At 40.7% G+C, this 24,355-nt stretch overlaps 1 protein-coding gene across 1 annotated transcript in view; it reads left to right on the top strand.

Annotated features, from left to right (window-relative positions):
- rims2a (regulating synaptic membrane exocytosis 2a) overlaps positions 1 to 24,355 on the top strand; it is a 131,951-nt gene that overhangs the window by 92,671 nt on the left and 14,925 nt on the right. Inside the window, exons 20-26 of the mRNA XM_029503736.1 lie at positions 2,086 to 2,271; positions 3,856 to 3,962; positions 4,249 to 4,281; positions 10,819 to 10,848; positions 12,642 to 12,742; positions 15,540 to 15,706; positions 23,857 to 24,074. Coding sequence (XP_029359596.1) covers positions 2,086 to 2,271; positions 3,856 to 3,962; positions 4,249 to 4,281; positions 10,819 to 10,848; positions 12,642 to 12,742; positions 15,540 to 15,706; positions 23,857 to 24,074 — 842 coding nt within the window. The remainder of the gene's footprint in view (positions 1 to 2,085; positions 2,272 to 3,855; positions 3,963 to 4,248; positions 4,282 to 10,818; positions 10,849 to 12,641; positions 12,743 to 15,539; positions 15,707 to 23,856; positions 24,075 to 24,355) is intronic.

Raw genomic sequence — 24,355 nt, 5'->3', positions numbered from 1 at the left:
TCACAAAGTTTCCCTAAGGCCCAGCTTGGCCCGACTTCAGGCTCAGCCTATAGCTTCAATAGCCATTAACAAGAGCTCTCTATTTTCTTTGTTCCCCCCTCTCTCTTTGTCTAAGCTGAAGGAAAAAGGGAAGTAGCTCGTAGCTTGGTTTTACCCTCAGAGGAGTAGCAAAGATTTCCCTCCTCTTTTCACACAGATTCGGTTCCTTTCTGTCGGCATCTAGGTAGAGTAAAAACAAGAGTGAGATTTAAAGAAGAAATAGGGAAAAGGAGAGCCAAAGAACTCAGGAAGAGCCCTAGTGGAGTCTGGGGAGTCTTACTGTACCTTGACCAGGACAAAGTCTGCTGTGTATATAAACTAATATTTTGTCGTTTGAAGCCAGCGAGAATACAGCAAGATGTGATATTCTAAAATGCAGTATCTGTATGGATGTATCCATCAAATTACACCTAATGAGATATTTGACTTGTAACAGACACAACCTTGGCATTACCCATAAATCCTCAGCCATTACAACATCATTGTGGGAAATTATTATATTGACCATCGCTATAAAGGATGTAAATAAAGAATGCCTACGGCTGCTTAAGGTCACTGAGTGATGAGCTTTTAGTTTGCTGTCTTAGACAAAAAAGACATTTCCTCTACTGGACAATTTTTCATACTGCAAAAGGCTAAAGACACTAAGAGACGATAGCCAGATTGAGTCATAATTTAAATTTCAAGTGATTGAAGAGGATTGGGAGTAAAAGTACGCTACGCTCTCAAAACTGTTCAGAAAAGTCATTGTTTAAAATGATTTCAGTGAGTCTTTTGGTGTCTGTCAGTCTCAGTAGTAGCATTTGCCTTCTACGCTCTTGAATGAAATGGGTAAGGTGATTTAATTAAGCACTATCACTTCTAAAGGGTTTAAGATATGCAAGTTTAAACATTTATGGTCTTGAAAAAGTGTGCATGCTCAAAAGCAGAGTATTTCCTTTCACTCATTTGATATGTGCGATGTGTTGCAGTTTTATAATTTCTCTAAACAATGTTGTAAATTATCAATGAGTTGAGGACCTCACCTGCTTTTTTTTCTACCAGCTCTTCAGAATGACGAGACGTGCCTTCATTGACACTGTGCCAAAAAACAATAATTCCATAAGCCAAATGCAATGTTAAAGAAAAACTTAACCTGTCCCTCACATTTCACTCTACCTCAGTCGGATTTGCAAATGAATACACACCCATCACATATTGAGAGACACCACACAGTCCCTGTGAGCTGCACACACCCCGAAGACTTCACTGTTATTTCACCACAGGCCCTATAAACCACGCAGGACCCACCCAGCCCTCCGCCCATACTGTTCACCTGAAAACAAACAGTGATACAGCAACTACTTAAGAATTATAGACAAAGTTTTAACGTTGATAGACTAATTGAGAGAATTGCATGCAAGTTGAACCACGTGTGTACCTCAGGAAACAAAAAAAAAAAAAAATCCCATTCAAATGGTTGAACATTTTAGATGTGATGAAATAAATGAATAATCCAAAAAAAAAAAAATGCAACTATACATGCAGTTCTGCTCCATTAGGCTGTTAGAGCTTAAACTGACTGTCTGTTAATTTTAAGTGTTGTCTACTGTTCTTGAAGAGTTGCTGAATAATTTGACTCCCTCACTTTAAGGGGCCATACCTGTATTTTTGCATGTTTTAGTTCGTTTACTTGAAAACATATAGTATATTCTTGACATAATAGCTGACCATGTTCTCTTAGAATGTCTTTTTGTGACTTTACATATACTTCTAAAATATCCAATCCAAAAATCTTGTCGTGAACACATGCTTAGTTCATGAATGTCATCAACATTTATTTATAAATCTACTGTGCCATTCAGTTAATTTATAGTCACGTATTGAATTTGGTTTGAGATAAATAAGTTCAAACATGCAATAACACATGTGCAGTCCCGAAACAAATGCAGCCCAGAGGGTACAGCGCATTTCTGTGCCCTCCATATTGTCCACCATGCCAGCATACTGTCCCTGCCCTGCTGGGGTCCCACTGAGTGCCTGCCTATCTCTCAACAACCTCTGTAGGAACCACGGAGCCATGGATAGACACGAGTATCACAGCAGGTCCCGCTCTGCAGACCAGCGGCCCACTATAGAGCGCCCCTCATCCCGCTCTCGCTCCACTGAACGCCCCCACGACTCTTCGCTCATGAGGTCCATGCCGTCTCTGCCATCTGGGAGGTCCGCCCCCCCCTCACCTGCCTTGACGAGGTGTGACCCAGATCGGAGACGCAAACAAGTTTAGCACAGAAGCAGACTGGAGTCTTAGTTGTACAATAATTTCTCTGAGGCATGCCTACTCTGGGGGGAGAAATAATTTAAACAATAAGTTACAGCATTTTCTTTTATTTTTAATTTTTTTGGCCAAGTAATATTAACAAGAAAAAGTGCAGTGAATACATTAAACCTAATTTTATTCTGGCAACTGGGAATAAACCATCTTGACACATGAAGGTCCAGTATCCGGGTTGGTTCATGAGCATAGCTCCCAGGCTGGCTACCTTTCTTACCCAACTAGCTTTAGATTACTCTATTTAGATAAACAAGGCAGGTTGCCCGTGCCACCATTTATTTTTTTATTTTTTTAACTAACAAATCGAATAATCGTCTTGGCTAATCTAGAAGTATAGCTACTAGCTAGAGGATTAATCCATCTAGTAATCTCTTAGGTTTAAATCAAACAATAAGATTATTTCTTCCCTCAGAGCAGCTCCACCTCCGCTGATCCTTTGCATAACCAAAACCTTTGTAGAACCAAACCACTACAGACCCTGTCCCATGAGCTCCCATCCCCTCCGAGCCTGTCTAACTCACAGAATGAACCAGACAAACTACATCACTGTCACATACCTGCCTCCTTCCCAACACCCTGCTCTCCTGCCTCACCCCACCCCACCCCACCTCACCTCACCTCACCTCACTTCACCTCACCCCGACCACCTACCCCTCACAACTACCCCACCACCCACCTAGCCACTTTCTGTTTTGTCCCCAAAAGCACGGGCGGTGTATTTTCTTTACACTTTACCCAGGCACGACAATCCTGACACTGTAGATAGCGTGCTGACTCGTTTTAATTTGGAACACACTGCTCATACTCTTGTGTGAGTATAGCAGTGTTGGGCCTACATTTTGTGTTGTTTTCATTACTAACATCAATTGATGCCGTTTATCCCGTGATGGCCTTTTGTTTTTCTTTTCCCTTTTTGTGATTTGAAGCCTTTTGGGGACTGTCTGAACGCATGGTCGCACTAGTCTGCTGTTTCTGCATTGAACTCTTCTCTCCTTGCAGCTTGATGAGTCGACTGCACATGCGATTCACACCTGGCATCTTTTATTGCAGCTCAGCTCCCTACAGTTGATGTATCCCTCCACTTCCATGCCATGTGCCAAACATCATTGCTGTGTGCATCGGTTTTGTATTTGGAGATCCAAGATGCATTGCAATTTTCAATTAGTCAGTTTCTTATTTGCCCCATGCATAAATGCAGTCACTGTTTCTATTACTTCCTGCTGAGCCTGACAGTTATTTACCTCCAAACATATCTAAAGTATATGTGAAGTAAATTCACAAGAGATTCTCAGTAAATTAATTAATTGTATGAAGTAGTTTTACTCTTTAGGTTACTCGCTTTCATGCTATCAAACGTATCTGTCTCTGTCTCTCTCTTTTTTACACTTTCTTCACTTTTCTCACGCTGTGATGTGGGTGTGACATGGCTTGGCCTGGCCCGTCAACCATCTGCCCTTGTCCCATTTTGTGTCTCACAGTCTCCACTACTTTTTGTCATGTAGGGCGCATCCCCGTAGTGGATCCGTCCAGACCAGTCCCACCAGTACTCCCATGTCGAGTAGACGAGGACGACAACTACCAGAACTTCCACCCACAGGGAAAGAGAGAAGTAAGTCACATGGATGTTTTCTCTTTGCGATGCAGGATCTCTGTCTATGGCAAGACTTCATCTTGAGCGGGAACAGGTTTTTGTTTTTTGTTTTGCAAGTATCTTATGATGGTTTTTGGTGCTTTGGGACTGAGGAGGAGCTTTGGTGTGACTCTTGGAACCTCTCTATATAAGCTGTGACTCATATCATGCGTGCAAGGATTCTTTTGTTTTATTGTTTCTTTGCTGTTTACTTTAACTTCATCCATAACATTTACACTCGGTTCCTTTTCCATTTCTCACTCAGAAGATGGAGATGAAGGAACAGAGCCTTGTGAAGGTCTGTAGCTGAATGTGTGGGTTTAGTCTTTCAGACTGGGAGTGCTTCACCGAGCCACACCTCATTCTGAAGGCCAAAACCCTGTCTGCAACTGTGGCTGGCTGTGTTCCCTAGAGGCTGAGCTCATTGCACACTCCTTAAAGCCTCCCGCTGTTGCAGCTGTGTTTAATGTGCTGTTGAAGTGTCCCGTGCCATTGTGTTGTATATACCTGCAGAGCTGTCTGGACCTGCTGTTGATAGTACTAGTGTCGTGTTCAAATGTTGCCTCCCTGTCTTTTTTTGTGAGTTGTTTTGAGTTACACTCAAATGTTTATTCATTGTTTGGTAATCACAGATTTATTCAAATCATTTGGACTGCTTGAACACTTCATCAAAGCTGCTGTGGTGCTTTACATGCAATGATTAAGGCACAAAAGTTTGAACTTAAAGTAAAAAGTGACAATTGGAGTCAGCTTCGTTGCAGCGACTTGTGATGTGTAATGTGAGAGACGCCGTGTTGAAAGCGGTGATTATTTGTTTTGTCCTCGAATTGGACGCTTTGGAAAGCCCAAAGAATTGTTGTAGCTTTACAGTGATTGGAGGGGAAGCCTGGGACAGAGATGGAGAGAGAGGGAAAAAGCTCTTGCAACTCTTGAGAACTTGTCAAAGAACTTGCAGAACTCTTTCATCATTGTCAGTGTCCATGAGGGCTTTCCCAGTCTTCTGTACAGCTGCCAGACACCAGCCCAGCCCTCCCGCTCCATTCCTCTCTCTTTCGCTCTCTCCATCTTCCTGACACTCTCCTTTGCGCTCTCTCCCAGTCCCGCCCTTCTTCTGTATCTGTGCCATCTTTTATCACTCTGAAGCTCTGTCGGGACTTCTCTGTCACTTCTCTTTTACGTCTTCCTCCTTTTATTCATGACCTAATCTCTCCTTTTTCTGTTTCTCCTTGTCAGGTAGTCTATCCTTTCCCACTGCTCTCCTTCTCTACTTTTTTCTTTTTATATTTGTATCTCTTTTACTATCTTTCCGCTGTACTTTACAGGACAGTGACAGTGTGTGAGCAGTGGGGGGAGTTATTGATCTGACCTTGTGTTGTAGCTCCCACAGAGCCGTATGGCACTCAGCTTATGTAATGCAAATGTGTGTGTGTGTGTGTGTGTGTGTGTGTGTGTGTGTGTGTGTGTGTGTGTGTGTATGTGTGTGCACTGTTTTATGGACTGGATCCATATTATTGCCCCAGACAGGCACTGGATTGGTGATAAATCTTGCCAACCTTTTGTCTCACTGCTTTGCTTTCAGTTTAGCCTTACCTTGTATTTACACATACTTAATTAAACATATGCAATCTTTTTACTGTATGTGTTGCAACTCCTAAGGGGGAGCAGGGGAAAAGCTTGGGGCATCTGGAGCCCACAATGGTCACACAGGTGTGTTCCTGCAGAAACAGCCTATAAATCTGTATTTTCTCATATTGGTTATCCTGCATGATCCCTTTGTTTTGAAAAAGAGTTATTGAAACAAAACTTCACGTGTCTTATGATTTAAATGATGTATAAGTTCTGTTTAGGACCCAGAGGGTTGCTTTGTTTCTTGGATGAGAGTAGTATGCATTCCATTTTGGTGTACAGTACATTCATCCACAAGCTTGAATGAACGGCCAGACTGCTGGCATAACCTGGAGTTCCCCACAGTTCGCACTTCCTACTTTCCCATCTGTTTATGTGGCTTGCTTCTGTCCTATGACTGTGCGCTGCTATTACTCTCGTAGCTGTTGTACTGACTTTCTCAGTGGTAGAAGCATAAAATGTTTCATTGTCGGCATTCTTAGAGATATTTTGCAGGAAATGCTGCACTAAGAAGTTTTGTCTGTAGCATAAGCTGCCATATTAATATGAATTACAGTACTGTAAGTTTCAGAGCGCCATTATTTCATGAACCTCCATCTGTCTCTCCGTCAGCAGACTGTGAGGAAAAACCCCAAGGTCCACCGGTAAATGGGAGGAAAGGCAAGTCCTCTGAATCGTGTGATGGTGTGACACTGTTGTGTGGGTTTTCTCGTTCAACACAGGTCATGACATTCGCTAGCTGCTGTGATTTTCAATACTACCTAGCTATGCTGAATCAATTTGCCTTCCTATTTGCCATTATGCATTTAAATAGTCTTTTTCTTCAAGCTTCCCTTTGTCCATGTTTCATCTATTATATACTGTGACTTTTTATTCTTATTAAATTAATTTGCTGTGAACAAGTTAGAGTGTTGTACTGTATGACGCTGATATTAATACACATGGAGTGCTGTTGCTGTGATCTCTGCTGGTCTGTCCCTGTCCTGTCTCTGGATCCAGTGTGGTCTCAAATCTCGTTTTAAGTATAAATTGATTCTATTTATTGTGAAATTGCCAATCCTTTCAATCCGATGTGGAATATTTAACATGTAGATACACACATTGTGCAGTGTTCCCTGGCATTTGCAGACATTTTGAAAGCAATTGGGACAAGTTATATTTAAAAAAACTCAGATATTTCTTTATTTATTTCTTTGTTTATTTATTTGCATCCCATCTGCAAAAGTGATGACAGTATGTAACACAAACAAGAAATGACTGAGTGTATTTTTGTTTTGTTTTTTCTGGTTGCATTTTTATTTGCCTTTTACTTTGCTGTTGAAGTAGAGCAGAGTATGATGGTTTATTTTTAGAACCTGGTTTTACAGACACTTACATCTGTTGGCCACTAGAGAGAGCAAAATTCTTAAGCTTTGAAGAGAAGCTGTCCATGTTTTCAGTGCTGAAGTCATCAAGACATCTTAATTCTCTTCCTGAGCTTTGCTGTTCCTTTATATTAACACAGCAAAATATATACACGTCGACTTAAGCTGTGTAATGAAAGGAAGGGATAAATGTTTCTGCTGCTGGGACTTTGCAGCACATTATGTGTCTGAATTTACCAAAGAAAAGTTCACACAATAATTTAGGGCCCATTAAAATCTTGCCGTGTGTATGTGTATGCACATATGTATGTCTTGCTGTAGAGGTGACATGGGAGGACCAGCAGCGAGGGCTGAATGGTTCTTTGTCTGATGGAGGGACACAACCACAACCCTCCCTAACTTACACAGGTTAGTTGGTGTGGGTGTAGATTTCTGCCGCTTTCAAAAGCATGAACAATAAACAAGCCTTTAAAGGTGGAGTAAAGCGATTGTGGAGAAAGATTTCTGAGAGAAAGAAATTCCCCCTCTCCATTCAGCGCTCCTTCAGAACCCCTTCCACTTCCCCCAGTTACACAATAGATTAATCCAGGGCCTCTTATGGGATATAGAGTGAAAAATCTACAGTTTACTTACTTTTTGGGCTTCTGTGTCTATGAGACAGAAAAATATGTCTACAGTTTCTGCTGCAAGGATAATATGTGGAGGGAATGAGGCAGTTTATCATATCCAGTATACCATTTTACAACACAATCACTAATAGCTAAGATGCATAAATTCTAACAACATCTCTTATCATGTCTTTATAAACACACAAAAATGACACTGCCCCATGCAGGTTAGGATTAGATAACAGAAAAGCGCTACTGACATTCTGTAAAACATGCAATTTATAAACACAATGCTGCATTGTCAAGCAGAGCAACTTGCAAATTCATTCTACCACCCTTCTATCAGTTCTATCTTTCCACCATAGTCTCAGGTCCTGAAATTGCTCTGCTTCATCTTGTTGCCCTGTTTTGTTAACAAGTATGAGCACACCTGGAATTGCTTCAGTTATTGTAATGAGTGTGCACAGGAAAAATCCATTAGGCTGCTACATCAATAACACTGCATTGGTCATCTGTGTTGTCTGAAGAAACATATTCTTGTTTTAATCACAGAAACACATTTTAATCTCTTTACTAAGTGCTGTCTTGGCTTAAATGTATCTTTCATTAGCAAATTTTTAGACCTCAGATGTTTTCTTTTGACCTAAAATACTGGCTTGTTTTATGTTCATGCACTCAAGCAGTTTGCTGTTGACTTTACGGGTTTTTCCTCCACTGTCCTTCATACGTACTGCTGACTTTCATCAGCTGGAGTACAACCTCACCAAAGAACCTGGAAATTGAACAGCAGGCTATTATAAAAAACAAACAAAAAAAGACATGCATCAAAAGGCAAGAAGAGAGCTTGCTTTATACATTATGCATTGGCCGTCAGAATTATTTAATATATTTACTTGCCCAGGTCAGCCTCTGGATGGTGCCCTTCTATCTCTTTTCACTTCCTCCTTCAAGTGATTTTGCAGTGCAGCCCGGAGCTGATGTTTCCTTAAACCCTCTGCTTCCTGATAATTTCTCACGGAAGCCCTCAAACTCAAACAAAAATAGACATAATTTATACACACACAAATTATAATTATTGAAATAATCATTATTGTACATTACTACACCACATTATATTAATGTATTGTTGACTATTTTTATCATGCTGTCTGTGTATGTTTGCATGGAAGCTCATATTTTGCTATTTGTTATCATCATTAAGAAAATCGTTCATCAAATAATTGCAATATACGATCAATGTTGTTATTGTTAATATTATTAATTTAAATAATATTATCACAGTATCTGATACATCCTACCACCTGCGCACACATGCAAATATGCACATATTTGCTTTGCTACTATGCGACTCAGCAACACTAACTGTCTCTGTTGCTGTGCTCCTTCACTTCTTCCTCTTCCCTCATGTCGCTGTGTTCGTTTGTCTGAGAATATTTTCGGTGTGCATTTAACCTGGACAGAGTCACAGAACGTAATCTTATGCTCAAGCTTAACCACATCCACGTTCATGTTATTTTCACACTGATGGGGAGGAGGATGCCCATCACTGCCACTTCCTGAGTACTTTGCTGCACACACACACACACAATCTACAATCCAACACAAAAAAACACACAGGACAATTAAATATAGGCGGGATGCTGACTCCATACAATTTTTTAGAATTTTAACAATAAGATACTTATTGTATTGTAAGGACTTTTTTTTTTTTTCAAATACAGAATCTTATTTAGCAAAATTATTCTCTGAAACAGTATGATCTTCTTTGCTGTTGTGTCTGTAGATGGATTGTTTGAATGGTTTGTCATTCAGCAGCATTTGTGTTAGATCTGGTATGTTCGTACCACACAGTCTCAAACCACAGATCACATGAGACTTTTCCATACAAACTCCTGATGTTTCTCTGTCACTCTCTTGTTCTGATCACCTACACGATACGGATGATGTAAGGGTAAAAAAAAAAAAAACATTTGATCATCATTTGACTCTCTAATGAGATGATGTTAGCTGCCACAAAGAGATGAAAGCTGGTGAGGCAGATGTCTCACATTGTCTTTTAATTCATGTGACACTTCATTATTCACCCAAATGAAGTACTAATTGAGCTGTATGCAAATTCAGTCTAGGGGCCTTTGAAAATGAAGTCTAACTGGGGCTGGGTGCCTCTTTCACTGTCGCTGTAGGTCAAGCAGCGTGACTCTGAGGGGGACAGGGTGATTGTGGACTGTGGGTCCTGAAGTGCTGGATGACTTTGTAGCAAAGCGCAAAGGGATGTTTCTTGAGAAATAAAAGCACAGGTTCTCTTTGTTGAGGAAAAGAGAAGGGAAGCAGGCTGCACAGGATGAAGGAAGGAAGGACATGAATGATATGGTGGTAAGAAATATATGTAATTAGAAGCAACAGGGATGCCTGAAAGCAGGAAGTTGATGTTATTGCGTACCTTCTCTCAGAACGATACTGTTGCTGATGCCTGTGTGTGTGTGTGTGTATGTGTGTGTGTGTACACTATTATGCTCTAATTTTCATGTATCTTGCTGATACTCTGTGAGGTAGTCAGCTCTCTCTTTTGTGTGCCTGCTGCTCTGTGCTTTTAGTTTATGCTGTTGTGTGTTTTGTTTTGTTTTGGGGTTGTTTTTTTTTTTTCTGTTATTTTTCCAGGCTGTCTCCCCACAGTTTTCCCCATGCAGGCTCAAGTGACATCCACTTCTCCTTTTACCCGACTTTCCTCCCCCACTCCTCCCCTCCTATCCTCAGAGGTGTCCAGTTTCTCTCTGTTTGGGTACATTAACATCTCTTTACTGTTTCAGCTCTTTTTCCTTTAGAACACAGAACCTCACCTTCCCAACCTCCCCCTCTCTGACTCACAGCCTCTACCTCAGCCTCTTGTGGCCTTGCACCCTCTATTTTGACTTCTCACTGTGCCCATGGTGGAGTTTGTGTGTTCTTGGTGTTCTCTATGATTTTCCTTGTGTGTTCTGTGCTTGTTGTTTTATCATTGTCTTGTCGTGTTGTTGTCGTGTTGTCCCTCCCCCCACCATTCCTCCTGACCCCTCCATCCTTCTCCTCTTCACTACAACCCTCCAAACCTGGCACACTCGGTGATCGCGGCAATGGAGTTGCCCTCCCTCCGTCCTCCCTCTCCCCCTCCGTCTCCCCCCTTACCCTTCGGCCATCCTCTCACATCCATCTTCCTCTCCTCTGTCTGTGTCTGTCCATTCTGTGATGTGATCCCAGAAGACACGGACTCACCAAGTTGGACGAACTCAGGTCTGTCCCTTCTTCTTCTTCCCCTTCTTCTTTTCTTGATTCTGCTTTCTCTTCCTCTGACTACCTGGCTTGTTCACCCTCACCTCCCCTCATTTCAATCGCCTCTTCTTTTCCTGCTTTGCTCGCCTCCATTTCCCTGTGCCCTTTGCATAAAGCTTTGGTTTGGGTTTTTTGGGGGGTTATTTTTGTTGGTCTTTTTTATTTTTATTTATTTTTTGGTCATTTTGCCCTCATTTAATTTGCTGTGCACGGACTGTGTGGGAGTACAGTTCATATACATATGGTCACAGTTGCACCAGTGATGTTTCTTCACACTACGTCTAGACATTACACAGGGATTTAAAAAAAAAAAAAACCTCTCTGTTAATGGGAACCTCAGTTCCCATTAACAAGTAACTAAATTGATTTTATGGCTGATACTTCTCTAATTTAACTGACAAAACATGTGCAAGAGATTTTGAGGAATGAAGTTGAACCACTGATATTTAGGACATGAAGGCAGTTTCTGTAAGGCTGTTTTTTTTACCTGGGAGGTTACCAGGTAATCAATACAGTAATATTATTGCATATTGTCAAGTCACTGTTTCCCCTTGGACTGAAGAGCTTTGCCATGTAAGTAAAACATACAGTGATACATAGTGAGCAGTTTCTCACATGAACTTACCCTTCCTCTGTAATTAACATCACTGAAACTGTCATTTAGGAAGTGTAGCGGCGGTGCCCTGTCAGTGTAGAGAAAAATTCACCACGAAAACAGACAATGACAAAAATTCAGGTGTGGCCTCACCTCTGCAATCATTCATTTCCTCCCAGCTTGTATGGCTTTTTCAATGTGTGTATGTGACGCTGTAAGGCATATTATATGTGTGCATGGCTCCTGTACGTGTGCATACACACTCACTTTCCCATTGGCATCAAATGACACAAAAGCAGAGACAGAGAGCAAGTGGAGAGAACGGAGATATAGCAGGGAAGTTGTCATTGCTGTTTTTTGCGCAGTAGAAGACATGTAGCAGCTCCAGCAGAAAGTATCAGCTCCAAGGTGTTATTTTTCAATTATCCTTTTTTTTTATTTTACTTACATAAAATGTGAATCGCTTTAATTTGGTGGCATTATTACCTCGAGGAGCAAGGCTAAGTCTGGATATTGCTTCTTCCTGATGAAGTTTGTGCCGTGTAAATCTAGCTTGCAACATTATGAAACTAAGTGCTTCAGTCGGATTTGGCAGAAGATGAGATGGGCAAAAAGGATGATGTGATTATTTTACAAAGACATGAATTTTTTAAGGCTTTGAGTTTGAACTGACATGTGACTGCAAGGCAACTGGGCATCGAGGAATTTAATTTGTTGCAAAGGATTGGCATTTATCTAGATACTCCCCAAAATGTTCCCCAACATTGCTGGAGGTACTTTGTGGTTTACTGTAGTAATCTGGTAGAGTTCAAATTCCCTCTGCAGCGCCGTAGGGATCAATAAATTATGCTACTGAAATATTTATCACTGACATGAAAAAATGGAGGGGAAAAAATTTGTTTGTTTGTTCAGTGGTTCCAAATGAAGCAGTTGGAAATGTTCTGCAGCTCAACTTTACCAGTCAACATTATTTGTCCGTGTTTGTATGTCTTTGTTAATATAGCCGACCATTCAGCTTCCCCCATTAGATCTTTCCTTGTCATGGCTCATGGCTCATAGCTCAGCAGAAGCTTGTCTCTCACCATAACAGTATGTCCTCCCATCAGGCACGCCTCACCTTGTCAGCCGCCATCTGACCGTCTCTCATCTCTGTACTCAGGTATGGACATGGAGGAGAGGACCAGGCAGATGAAACTGAAAATGAACAAGTACAAGCAGGGAGCTGGCTCCGACTCCAGACTGGAGCAGGACTACCACAGGGTAAACCCATGTGCAGAATTTTTGCTTCTATGCTCGTAGCAAACAGCTACAGAAAAAAAAGAAAAACATACACGTATGCTGTTTGCATGGTTGCCCTGTGTATTGGCCATATGGCAAATTCCACATGCAGTCAAGCATGTACACATGCACACATATCAACATCATACTGCACATGTGCATTCATGTTTGCACAGTGTAAATGTACACACAAACATTGTAATGAATGAACACTCAGCCTAATTAATCTTAGAAAACACATAGGTGGGTTGAATGGTTTTGTTTTAAAAAGGTCAGTTCAGCCAAAATGCAAAAAGTTAAATGTCATTGTCGCTCATCTCACAAATATACACGCAAGTAGTTTTGCCTCTCCAGACACAATGTCCCTGTCCCTGCAGAGCTTTCACAGATCAAACAAAACTTCAGATCAAACTTTTTCAGAATGAACATCATGGTAATGATGATAACAATTCATGTCTCTGGGTTATATTTAGTTTTTTAAGCTTTAAAAACTACATTTTATGAGTTTCATTTTGAAGAACATTTTCATGGCATATATTTCGAAATCTCAGCTCATGCATCTTCAGTAGCTTCAGGAAATGTGTACTCTCTTTGTGATTTGGGCAAACTGAGCCTTTCAGGCTCATGTTGTAAATTCAAGGAATGTGACAGTGAGTATGTGCAGAGTCAAGTGTTTACTACTCTGTTCTACAGATGTCCTGAGCATGTTTAGAGAGCTTGGCCTTGGTCTGGTGTCTCATTGCAGTCTGGGCCAAAATGCACAAGACAAACATTCTGTGTCCAGCTTTCCTTTTAAGTCACTGTTATGAAAACTATTGCATTAAGAGCAGCCAACTTCTTTGCTAGGAGTCTATAAAAAGCACATTTACTTATCCTTGTCCAGTGAACATTATCTTTGCTGGTAGCGCCACTGACAAAACAAAGTTCTTGCCATCATTAAACAATACTTCTGAGTGTTTCCTCTGAAAGCATTTTAGGACAGTTACTGAAACACTCACCTCAGGTTCTCTTACAGTAAATATGTCACTAAAAACACACGCACAGAATATTTTACATACTATGGCTGTCATCCCAGTTTTGTTTCCAAAAAATCTGACCCTAACCCTTTTGGGGGGGAGGGGCACGTCTAAAAACCAGTTAATCACAAGAAAATACCTACTTTAAGTAGTAGATTAGTAAAGTATTAGTAGTAAGACATTTTACAATCTCCAGGATTGGCCCCCGCATTTGCTCCTGCACAGTAAATCATAAATCCATCACATTAAATGTCACAATATATTCTAGTTTACTAGGGAAAGCACTGGATTACTAAACAGAGAAAATGGACAAATGTTTCCAAAATGACTGTCTTCCAGGTAATTGATCTAATCTGATTATTCACATGCTGTTTTGAGAATCACCAATAATCCGTAATCTCTATGGACCAGTGTGGTGGAGAATAAATTTTTCATCTAGCTGCAAGTTTTGCATTTTGCTTTATATTTCACCAACACAACACACAGCCCCAAATTCTTGCTAAAGCAAACTGGTCTGGAAAAGGAAGAAGGCCAGTTTCATTAGATCTATCTTGAACCGCTAATGATTTCTTTTGATCTGTTCAGTAACTTTGTAACTAACATTGTTGATAGATGGTAAACAGAGGAGTTGTAATTGTGACTATTTGGCTTGTGTAAACAAAAAGTCCTACTGGAATTCCTGATTGTATCTCACAATATGACGCACTGAAAGATTGAACTCTCAGCCCTGAGTTTTTCAGTCGTGTGTGCCTCCCCTTTGATGTTTTTCACTGGAGTAGGCTACAGTCTGACCCTTCAGAAGACACAACCTTAAAAGCCTAATGTTACGCTTTAATCTCTCCTCTTGCTTCCTCTCATTTTCAAACACTACTGAGTTGGCATTATTCATTCAGATTCATAAGCCCACCTATGATGAAGAACTTATCTTGATTACGAATAGTTGTCCTTTAAAGCAGCGGTCCCCAACCCGCAGGCCACAGACCGGTACCAGTGCGTGGGTCTTTTGAACCGGGCCGCACAGAAAAAAGAAATAACTTGCATTATTTATTTTTTATTTATTATCTCAAGCTGAACTAAGTTTTATTTTGAAAAATGACCGGATTCTCTCCGTTACATCGGTCTATGACTCACTCTTGACACATGTCAAGACGCTTGTCTCGGACACATGATACATTACCGCTAAAATTAAACCTACAACCCAGCGAAAAGATTAAAAAAGGACAGTTTCATTGTGAAGGGGAAAAGGCCCAGTGAGGAGACAGAAGAAGAGCCTGCAACTTCCATGAAAAAGAAAACTGCATTTAGGTTTAGGTGTTTGGGGGCAGAGAGGATGTTACTCATGTTATGTTGTTGGCGGAATGTTATGAGGACGCTGCTAATAAAATTGCATACGAATGCACAGTGGATTTGCGTTTATTATGAATTTTAGAAAATAGCACAGTTTCTATGCTGATCATATCACTTTATTTTGCTGTATTTATCCGCCATACCTTAAAGGCCGGTCTGTGGAAATATTATCTGACATTAAACCGGTCCATGGCTCAAAAAAGGTTGGGGACCACTTCTTTAAAGGCTGAAGACGTGGCCTTTAAGCAGCTTGTTTTCTATCAAGCTCCATAAATTACTGACTACTTCCTTCAAGTATGAATCACCACTGAACATGTAAGTGCAATAATGTGTTTCCCAAAATCGAGGCCCCGGTAAAACAACAGAAATTGGACAGCTCCATGCTGCTAACCTTGAATGTTTTCTCCTCCCTGCAGCATTCAGGCAGAGATCCACGGGGCTCAGATAACCTGTCGGCCAAATCGTCAGACAGTGATGTAAGCGACGTGTCCGCTGTGTCGAGAACCAGTAGTGCCTCTCGGTTCAGCAGCACGAGCTACATGTCTGTCCAGTCAGAGAGGCCGCAAGGGAATCGCAAGATCCGGTAGGCTGATGTCCACAGCAGGGGACAATTTAATGTGTCGCTGTCTGTAAACCACATTAAGCTGTTATCAGGAATGGACAAGCTCCCCTAAGCTGTATAACTTGTCTTTGCATAAATAAAACGTTGCCATGTCCAGACCATTTCAGCTTTGAAATTGTCTGTGCTTGGTGAAACTAAAACAGGAAAATGAAGGCTTTACTTCTGTCTGTCATTTTCTTGCTGTAGTGAGTTCAGGTTTGGCTCTGTTTTAGAAAAACCTGGAACCAAATGGTTGAACTCCAACTGCGTGGAAAGTTTGTCCTTTTCTGGCAACAAACACTGAAACAAATAACAAATAGCATTTCTGTGGGTGTTGGCTCATATCAAAGCATAAAGCACATTCATTTGCATGGTGGGAGTCTCTTTTTCTCTTTCTCTTTTTTGTTCTTTTGTCAGTCTGCTTTGAATTTGGCTGCACTGTCTCTTGGTGTTTGTCTCTTTTTATCTTGGTGTTGACATTTTTCATGTTTTGTTTGGCTTTCTTTCTGCTTTGCATGTGCTGTCTTTGCTTCTGTCTCCGTCTTCAGCCAGTTGCGATCAAGGAACCATTCTCAGGAAGGGGATGAGCATTTAGGAGAGGTGCGAGAGGAGGAGGAGGCGGGAGGGGGAGGAGGGGGAAGGAGAGGGACCAGTAAAGAGGGGATATTGCAGGAAGGGAGGAAGGAAGGGGAAGCAGAGGGGAAGGTAGACTCAGACAAGGAGCATCAGGAGGATTTGGTGGAGACGGAAGAAGACTTGCACCAGAGGAGTATCTCAGAGACTGACCTCAGGTAATACGTAAGATTCCTGCTAACAACATGACAGAGCTGTAGCTCCTTGTAGCCCACTGACTGACTGTGAGTGTGCTGACATTCCTCCCCCCTCTGTCCTTGATAATAACACAACTTTGGTCCCATCAACTCTTCCAAATTCTTTCATTGGAACAGCATCAGTAGTTATTAATCACAGTGAGCCAAGCAGCCAGCTTTAAAAAAGTAAGTTAGTGCCCCCTGTGTTATATTTGCTTACCTCCAGTGGTTTAACAAAGCTGGTTAATTAAAGGTTTAACAAAGCGCACAGATCTCAGTCGAACACAACCAGCACCATTGCTGGTTGTGTTTGACTGAGGCTTGACTCCCAAATCTCTAACCAGGGATGTTTTAAAACCTTTAAAACTGCTCTTCAGTCTTGTTATATTACTCTCTAAGAGGAAGCAGAAGTTAATCCAAATCAAATACCAATTCCTTTACTGTCCTGCAGTTGTGATATTACAGCGAACTCCACTTACTTTATAGTGTAAAATTGCAACTTGTGCAACGAAAGTAAGTAATCAGATAGATGGACAGATTATACAGAACTGATACATTCCTCTTTCATGTCAAGCTTGGTTTCTTCAATGAACCTTTTGTTGCCAAGCAACTCCTTTCATTACGGTGACCTTTATCTTGTGACTTCATCAGTCACATAACATTTAACTTTGTGGCATGAAAAAAATATTAGTATATTAAAATCACACATACGTGACTGAATACATGTACGGAAGACTTTTTAGATTGATGCATGCAGAACACTTTGGCTCCAACATGTTCTGACTAAATTTAACATGAGACTGTCTCACCGAGGCCACAGGAGAGTGTAGTTCCATTTCTGAAGAGCGCTCGACTAGCTGGTATGAATAGCATGTCGAGCAAATTCAAGAATAAATTGATTTGGATTCCCTAAGCAGAATAAGAGCTTAGCACCCACTCTCAATAAGATATCGTCCCCATCAAATTAAATTCACAGTGGGACTTAGTTAGCACTTTGTACTGACATCAGAACAGTTCGATGCGTCCTTGGACTTAGGAGAGAATACATTAAGATAAAAGCTCTACCCTCTTATGTGCAAGTAATCCTGCAGCAGAGTCTACAGTCGAATTAACAAATACGATCCCATATGTGTGGCAAAAATGTGAGCAGATCCAGATCCAAGTGTCTGCTATAGTCTGTGTTGCTTTGTAGTTTATCTGTGCTTTTCACTGCTCGGATGTTGCATCAGTGTTTTGTCTTTCAGTTTGTGTTCTCCTCATGCTTCCCGAAACCCACAGCGTCTGTCTGCACCTGCAGCTTGTCAACCCAAACCTTCCACATTCCTCCAGCTGCCGCTACACATGCCAAGAACATTTCACTTTCTCTCACTCTCTATGACACCACAAGTCCTTATACGTGCATTGTCAACCAGCCATTCGTTCACTATCAGTAATTACTGGAGACTCTACTTAATGTGATCAAAAGGCCTACTTGAAAAATATATTCTGGGGATGCATTTGACTTTCAAGCAGTGTATTCCATCTTGACTGAAAGTGAGTTGGATTAGCCCTGTGTTTTCGCATTGACAACTCCTTTTTGTGTGATTGACCCTATCTCCTTCATGACAGCTACAGTATAAACCAATTTCCCTACTTTATAATCACATCTAGTCACTCTGCTGTTCAGGGACAACACATGAGACAATGCAGGCAAACTGCTCGAGAACTACAAAAAACATTGTGGATTGTGTTGCTATCTCATGTTGACTGCTGAATACACAACGCGGAAAAATTTATATATTATATTCTGAAAGCATAATGTTGGTGTAGTAGATATTAATAAATGAATCAAAAGTTTAATCTTAAGTATTTATTTAGTCAAAATAGCTGAAGTAGCAGTTAACATTGTGCTTGAGTTACCAAGCCAATTATGACGCATCTATTTTGAGATATTTGTTTTACTTTTATATTTTTTAAAATCATATTTTGATGATGATAATAATAATAATGATAATAATTATATATATATATATTTATGTATTTATTTTATTTTATTTTATTTTATTTTTTTACAAAGCTTGAAAGTGTTTCACAGAAAATAGAACCGTATAAACGACAAAGTTAAAGAGCTTGAGCAGAGTGTAGAGGTGAAGACAATAAAATGACTCATTTTGGAAGACATTACATCAGACATTGTCTGATTGTCAAGGCAGCACAGCATCCTGATTTGTGCACAAGGGAGACGTATCATACACCCACTGCAGATCAGCACAAAGCAGTGCGACGTGTCTGTCTTTGTTAGCTTCAGACCACGGAAGTTGCACACGTTGTTTAAATATCAAATACACTTGCGCCCATCTGAACACCCTTGAGTGTGTTATTCTTCAAATGAAGTGTGGTGCAGCACATTGTAGACGCATTGCTATTTTGAAACAGTGTAAAGGGATCAACCTGGTTTTCACTCAGTGGAGCCGTGTTTCTCTGTTAGTTTCATAAGCAGATGCGGATAATTTCTTCACCGCAGTTTCAAAAAAAGAAACCGAGAATTTATTTCTCTTGTAAGTTGTGCTGCTACTTCTTGGCAGAGCTATTACTGTGCGTGGATTCACACTGCCCTTTTTTGCCCCTCAGGCTGCAAGAGCTGCACAGAGCTGCTGTTTGTTTACTACAACGGCTCTGTCAGTCTTGCCTGTCACAATATGCCACAAATAGAAACTAATTCTGGATGAAACATCCTACTCATTTTAATAGCAGTTGGCCAAGGTGTAAGCACGCTGGGTTTCTAAAGGGAATGGGAGAAGGCAATTTGATTTGTTGCATGTCAGACAGTCATAATCCATTTAGAGGCTAAGTACAACCCTTTAGGATCATGCACTTGGGGCAGCAACGTTTTTTTTTTTTTTTTTCTGATGTTAAAATGGTGAAAGTGATCTGGATGACCCCTGAGTGCTCTACACTGTGTGGTTTGGACCAGTAATATAGAGCCTGCTGTGTGCAGTCTACACACAGGATGATTACAGACATTAAAAAAGTAGAAGAAGAAGTAGAAGTAGAGAAAGTAATTAATACATTTACAAAATTTCTAGAGGCCTGCAAAAACTCTGTGACATAATTGGAATGACAAACTGAAGGAAATCTTCATTCCTGCACCTTTAATTCTAGATGAATAAGTCTGTCTAACCATCTATTAGCACCTCAGATTTTTGCTACATATGTGTTGCAAATATTAAAATATAAGTGGAAAACTGCCATTTGTAATTACAACTACAATGTTTTCAATAGCCATCAACCAATGAAGTGTTTGTTTTCGCTCCTTAGTTTTGCCGTCAGAGCTAAGGGCTTTAAGGGCAGGAAGGTGAACACATTATTTTCCCCCCTGACGTCAGTGATGTGCTCTTATAGTAGATGAGCTCGAGACAGGGGATATCAGAGCCACATATCCCACTTCCATTAAACATGATGTGGTCAGTGTGCAGTGTGATATGTCCTGTGTGCATGAACAGAGGGTAACTGAAGGGACCTCCGTTCTCCACGTGCTGTTACATAAGCCCTTCCAGACATTTACAATCAGCTTGAGCATTTAACAACTCAGCCTCACTATGAGCGATCAGTACTGTTGATAGTGAAAGTAGTTAATCATGTGTACAAAGATCGTTTGAGGATAACGGAGAAGACTCTACCTGCTTCATGTGATAAAAGCTTTAATTGTGTTCGAGCACTGAAGCAGCGCCATGCAGCAGAAATATCACTGCTAGATGCATTTACTTATGACTCATCTTCTATGTATTGAGGTCACAGTGTAAATATACTTTTGCTACACATTAAGCGGGCCTGTTCACAGTGGATAGGTGTTCCAGCATATGTGTTTTTAGTGCATGGGTGCTTCCACTGCTCTGAGAGAGACACGCTGCGCTGAGCTGATGTTGAGTCCACCGGTCTCCAGGATGTGAAGCTTTCAAACCCCATAGCACTTTCATTCCAGAGTAAAGGCTGTGTTTTAAAGGGCAGGGGCCGATCATTACTAATGTTTACTTAGACCTCCAGTCCACCATCCTGGTTCAGGATCAGCTTGTTTCGTGACTGGGAGGGGAGTGACCTCTGACGGTATTTCAGCTTTAAACTCAGACGTTCATTTATCACTTCCACCCTAATCTCAGCCTCACTGATATCTAAATTTTGCAACAATGTTGACAGGCGTGCATGCATGCTAATGCTCTGGCAGGGGGCACAGTCGCTATGGAAACCCCAATTTCTACCTCACCTGATAAAACAGCACTGATTCTCTATCTGAGAGGCCAACAGGAAGCGGGGATATGAGGAAACAGGTCTTTTACATTCTCATACAGTGTCGCGATCAGCATTTCTGTCTCCACCCCCCCAAAATGAGTTTTTGAATTTGTCTTAGAGTTTACTCTAACTGAATGTGTATTTTTAAAATGATTTGACAATATTAAAGTTCACTGCCGTTTTTTTGAATTATCGCGTAGTCATGCAAATTCAGCAATAATTTTTAGTGAGTAGTAAATTACATAAATCTTGTTTTTATGTGATGAGCAAGTATTTAAAAAACTATTTGAAATTCATGTAGCATTTATGGAGGACTTTTAAGAGCCTTTTTGAATCACTACAATCAAAGAGACTCTTTTTTTATGTGGCAGGGTTACATTACAGTATCCAGATCAGTCCATTTAGACCTCATCCAAGCTCATTAATCAAATTTGCCTATACAACTTTTACAAGACAAAAAAACTTCAGTTTCCGATTTATTTATTTATTTTTTATTTTTTTTTGTTGCTTTAGAGGCAACATCTGGGCTTAGATGAAAGTGTGTGGTGTGCCATCTGCAAGATTAAGCACACCATGTTTTTGGTCTTAGGTTGGAAATGAGAAATCCCTGGAGAGTCCAAGTTTTCCAAGTAGGCACATTTACACACAGGGACTGGCAGGAGCACCAAGACCTGCTCCGAGTGGAACAGGACTGCAACGACTGGAGAGAGGTGTCAGGAGAGAGCTATTTTGTGCAGTCATGCTTATTTTAGGTGAAGTACTGAAGTGAAAGTGAAGTCAACATAAAATTTCATATCGAACCAGATTAAATTATCATTGTAATATCTGTAACATCTATTTAGGCCAACGGTCAGCAGGCAGAGAAATGTTCCCAGCTAGAACATAAATAAATGAAGTACATATTGAAGTCTGGCTCCACCAAATTGAGATTAGGAGCATGCTAATTAATAAAATAACAACAATCAGTAATTTTTTCCTGTTTAGATTATTGTCCATTTACACAGTGTGTACTTAGTTTTCTATCAGCAGTTTTGTTTTGCATGTTTTACAAATAGATCTTTAACTTCATTATTGCCCTGCTTGGGCTCAGGTTCAGGCCTGTACCAGGTATGTTGATGCAGTGCCTCCAGTTACAACAGAAGTACATTTGTCCTATTCGATGAATAAATTGCATTTTATTTTTCCAACTTTGAGTGTTTATTATTATTATTATTATTATTATTATTATTATTATTATTATTATTATTATTATCATTTCATAGGACATGGAGTTGAATTTTATTTGAGAAAGTGAAAACAGGCTCTGTGCTCATCCATCTCTGTAGTGATTCCTGGAAGTAACAATGGCCCAGTGCCCCTGTCCTCTCTCTGAGCTGATATTTGGTGTAATGAAAGAAGCATTATCGGCTGGTTTGGAGCAAATTAAATACAGCCTCGCTGTGATGATAGTGAAAGCTTATTTCCGAATGTCACCTGTAGCACATCAGCCCGCTGTGTTGATGCTTGAAGTCTGCTTTGAAGCTTCCAGACTACATTAACTGATCAAAAGGCCTAATCCCCCAATAAGCATTCAATATTTATGTATAAAGTACAGTCTGATACATAACAGAACCTGCTAGCATTAGAACTGGCATAAACAATAGGCTTTGCTGCAGGCTGAGATACGGTATGTGCGCCTCCTCCTACACCATGTCTGACTTATTTCACTAGCAGCTGCCAAATAAAATATGGTGTAAACTGGAAATTCTCAGGGACCAGCCTCTCTCTGACAGGTAGATCTGGACCTGCAGACAGCTGAAGCTCGAGCAAATGATAACATTGGCATTGAAAGCATCACCCACCATTCTTATAAAGGCAATGCAGTATTGTTGCCTGCACTTGAAATCATGTGACAATGTCAGACATGATTGCCAATAAATTTGGCTTATTCTTCCAATTCTTATATAATGGGGTTGAACACTAATGTCTAAAATATGAAAGAGGAGTAACGAGAAAGTCTAATTGAAGTAATCAACGGTCGAAATGCATTTACTCCTCCTCCATTTCAGTCAGCGTGTCTGTCCTTAAGTTGTCTTTATAACACACTTTCACAGTGGAGGTCAGACACTAATTAATGAAGAGTAGCCTCAGGGCGCTGCACGCAACTCATCCCATTAAGAACACAGAACCTATAAAACAGAATGTAATTTGTCTCTTCCAGATAATTTTACTGCACAGCTAAAATAAGACTTTAATTTGGACACTGGCCTATTTCCTTCCAAACAGGAAGAGTGTAAGGCAAGTTTGCTTCGTGTGCAGTTTAGTACAAAAGTCCTGAATGTCTTAACCCAAATCTTAATCTCAGATGCCTAAACAAACTATTTAAATTGAAATGGAGATCGGAATTTGAAATATCTTATCTTCTGATAACTTGGTCCTTGAGTAGCTGCTGTGGATCTTTCCTTCATATTATCTTAAAATTGTTACAGAGGTTTGTATGTTAAATAGAAAAATGCTTTGTGGAATATGGCATGAAATGTGCCGAATCGTTTGCTCTCATGTATAAGCAGGTAACCCAATGAGGAAGAAAACTGAAACGAAATAAACCTCATACAGTTTCAACTCAGGAAAAGCCAGATGTTTGAGGAAAGCAATGCAATTAGCTGTCATGCAAAAACATCAAACAATAAACTACACAAATTTTATTGTAATACGAAAATCTACAACAAAAAAACAAAAAACTTTGTGACCAAAAACACAAAGTAGTAGCAATCAACAAATTAAACCCTGAACTCAACTATACTGTAAAATACTGTCATGAACTCCTTTACCTGAACTCTGTCCTTTTCTCCTTTTCGCCCCACACCCTGCCATCTCCTGTCCCTCTCCTGTCCTCTCTTCTGTCAACCTCTCTCCTCGTTTATCTTTTTCCATCATTTCTCCTTTCACATCATACTTGGCCTCCTCCTCCTCCTCCTCCTCCTCTGCCTCTGCCTCTGTCCTCTCTGCTCTGTCCTCACCTGCCCCCCTGTCAATGGTGGTGGCTGACAGTGACTTTGCATCCAAAATGAAAAACAGGCAGATGGGCTCGCCGGGTGGGATGAATATCACCAAGAGCACAAGCATCAGCGGCGACATGTGTAACCTGGAGAAGACGGACGGCAGCCAGTCGGACACGGCGGTTGGCACGGTAGGCACTGACGACAAGAAGAGGCGCTCCAGCATTGGTGCCAAAATGCAGGCCATGGTTGGCATGTCACGCAAGAGCCGTAGCACCTCTCAGCTCAGCCAAACAGGTAGGCCATCCGGGTGCACGGCCAGTCTACTGTATGTGTGTGTATGCATCTTATTTTGTCTGTGTGGGTTTTGCCCGACTTGCTGTCTAACACTCCTCCTTTCTCTTCTAGAGTTCTTCCTTTTCCTTTCTTTTTTTTTTTTTTTTTTTTTTCTAGTGATTTTGGAGAGTCATTTTCTGGAGGTGAAGTCAACAACATGAGTTTTTTCGTACAACCGTTCTCTCTTTTTTCTAGGTAACAACTGTCCTGGAAATTGCCCTCTCTCTATCTGCCTTCCTTTT

Source organism: Echeneis naucrates, chromosome 6 (assembly GCF_900963305.1).
Source record: "Echeneis naucrates chromosome 6, fEcheNa1.1, whole genome shotgun sequence".
In the NCBI taxonomy this organism is placed as follows: Eukaryota; Metazoa; Chordata; class Actinopteri; order Carangiformes; family Echeneidae; genus Echeneis; species Echeneis naucrates.
Note: the sequence above shows the minus strand (reverse complement) of the source record. Positions and strands in the feature narration are given on the sequence as shown.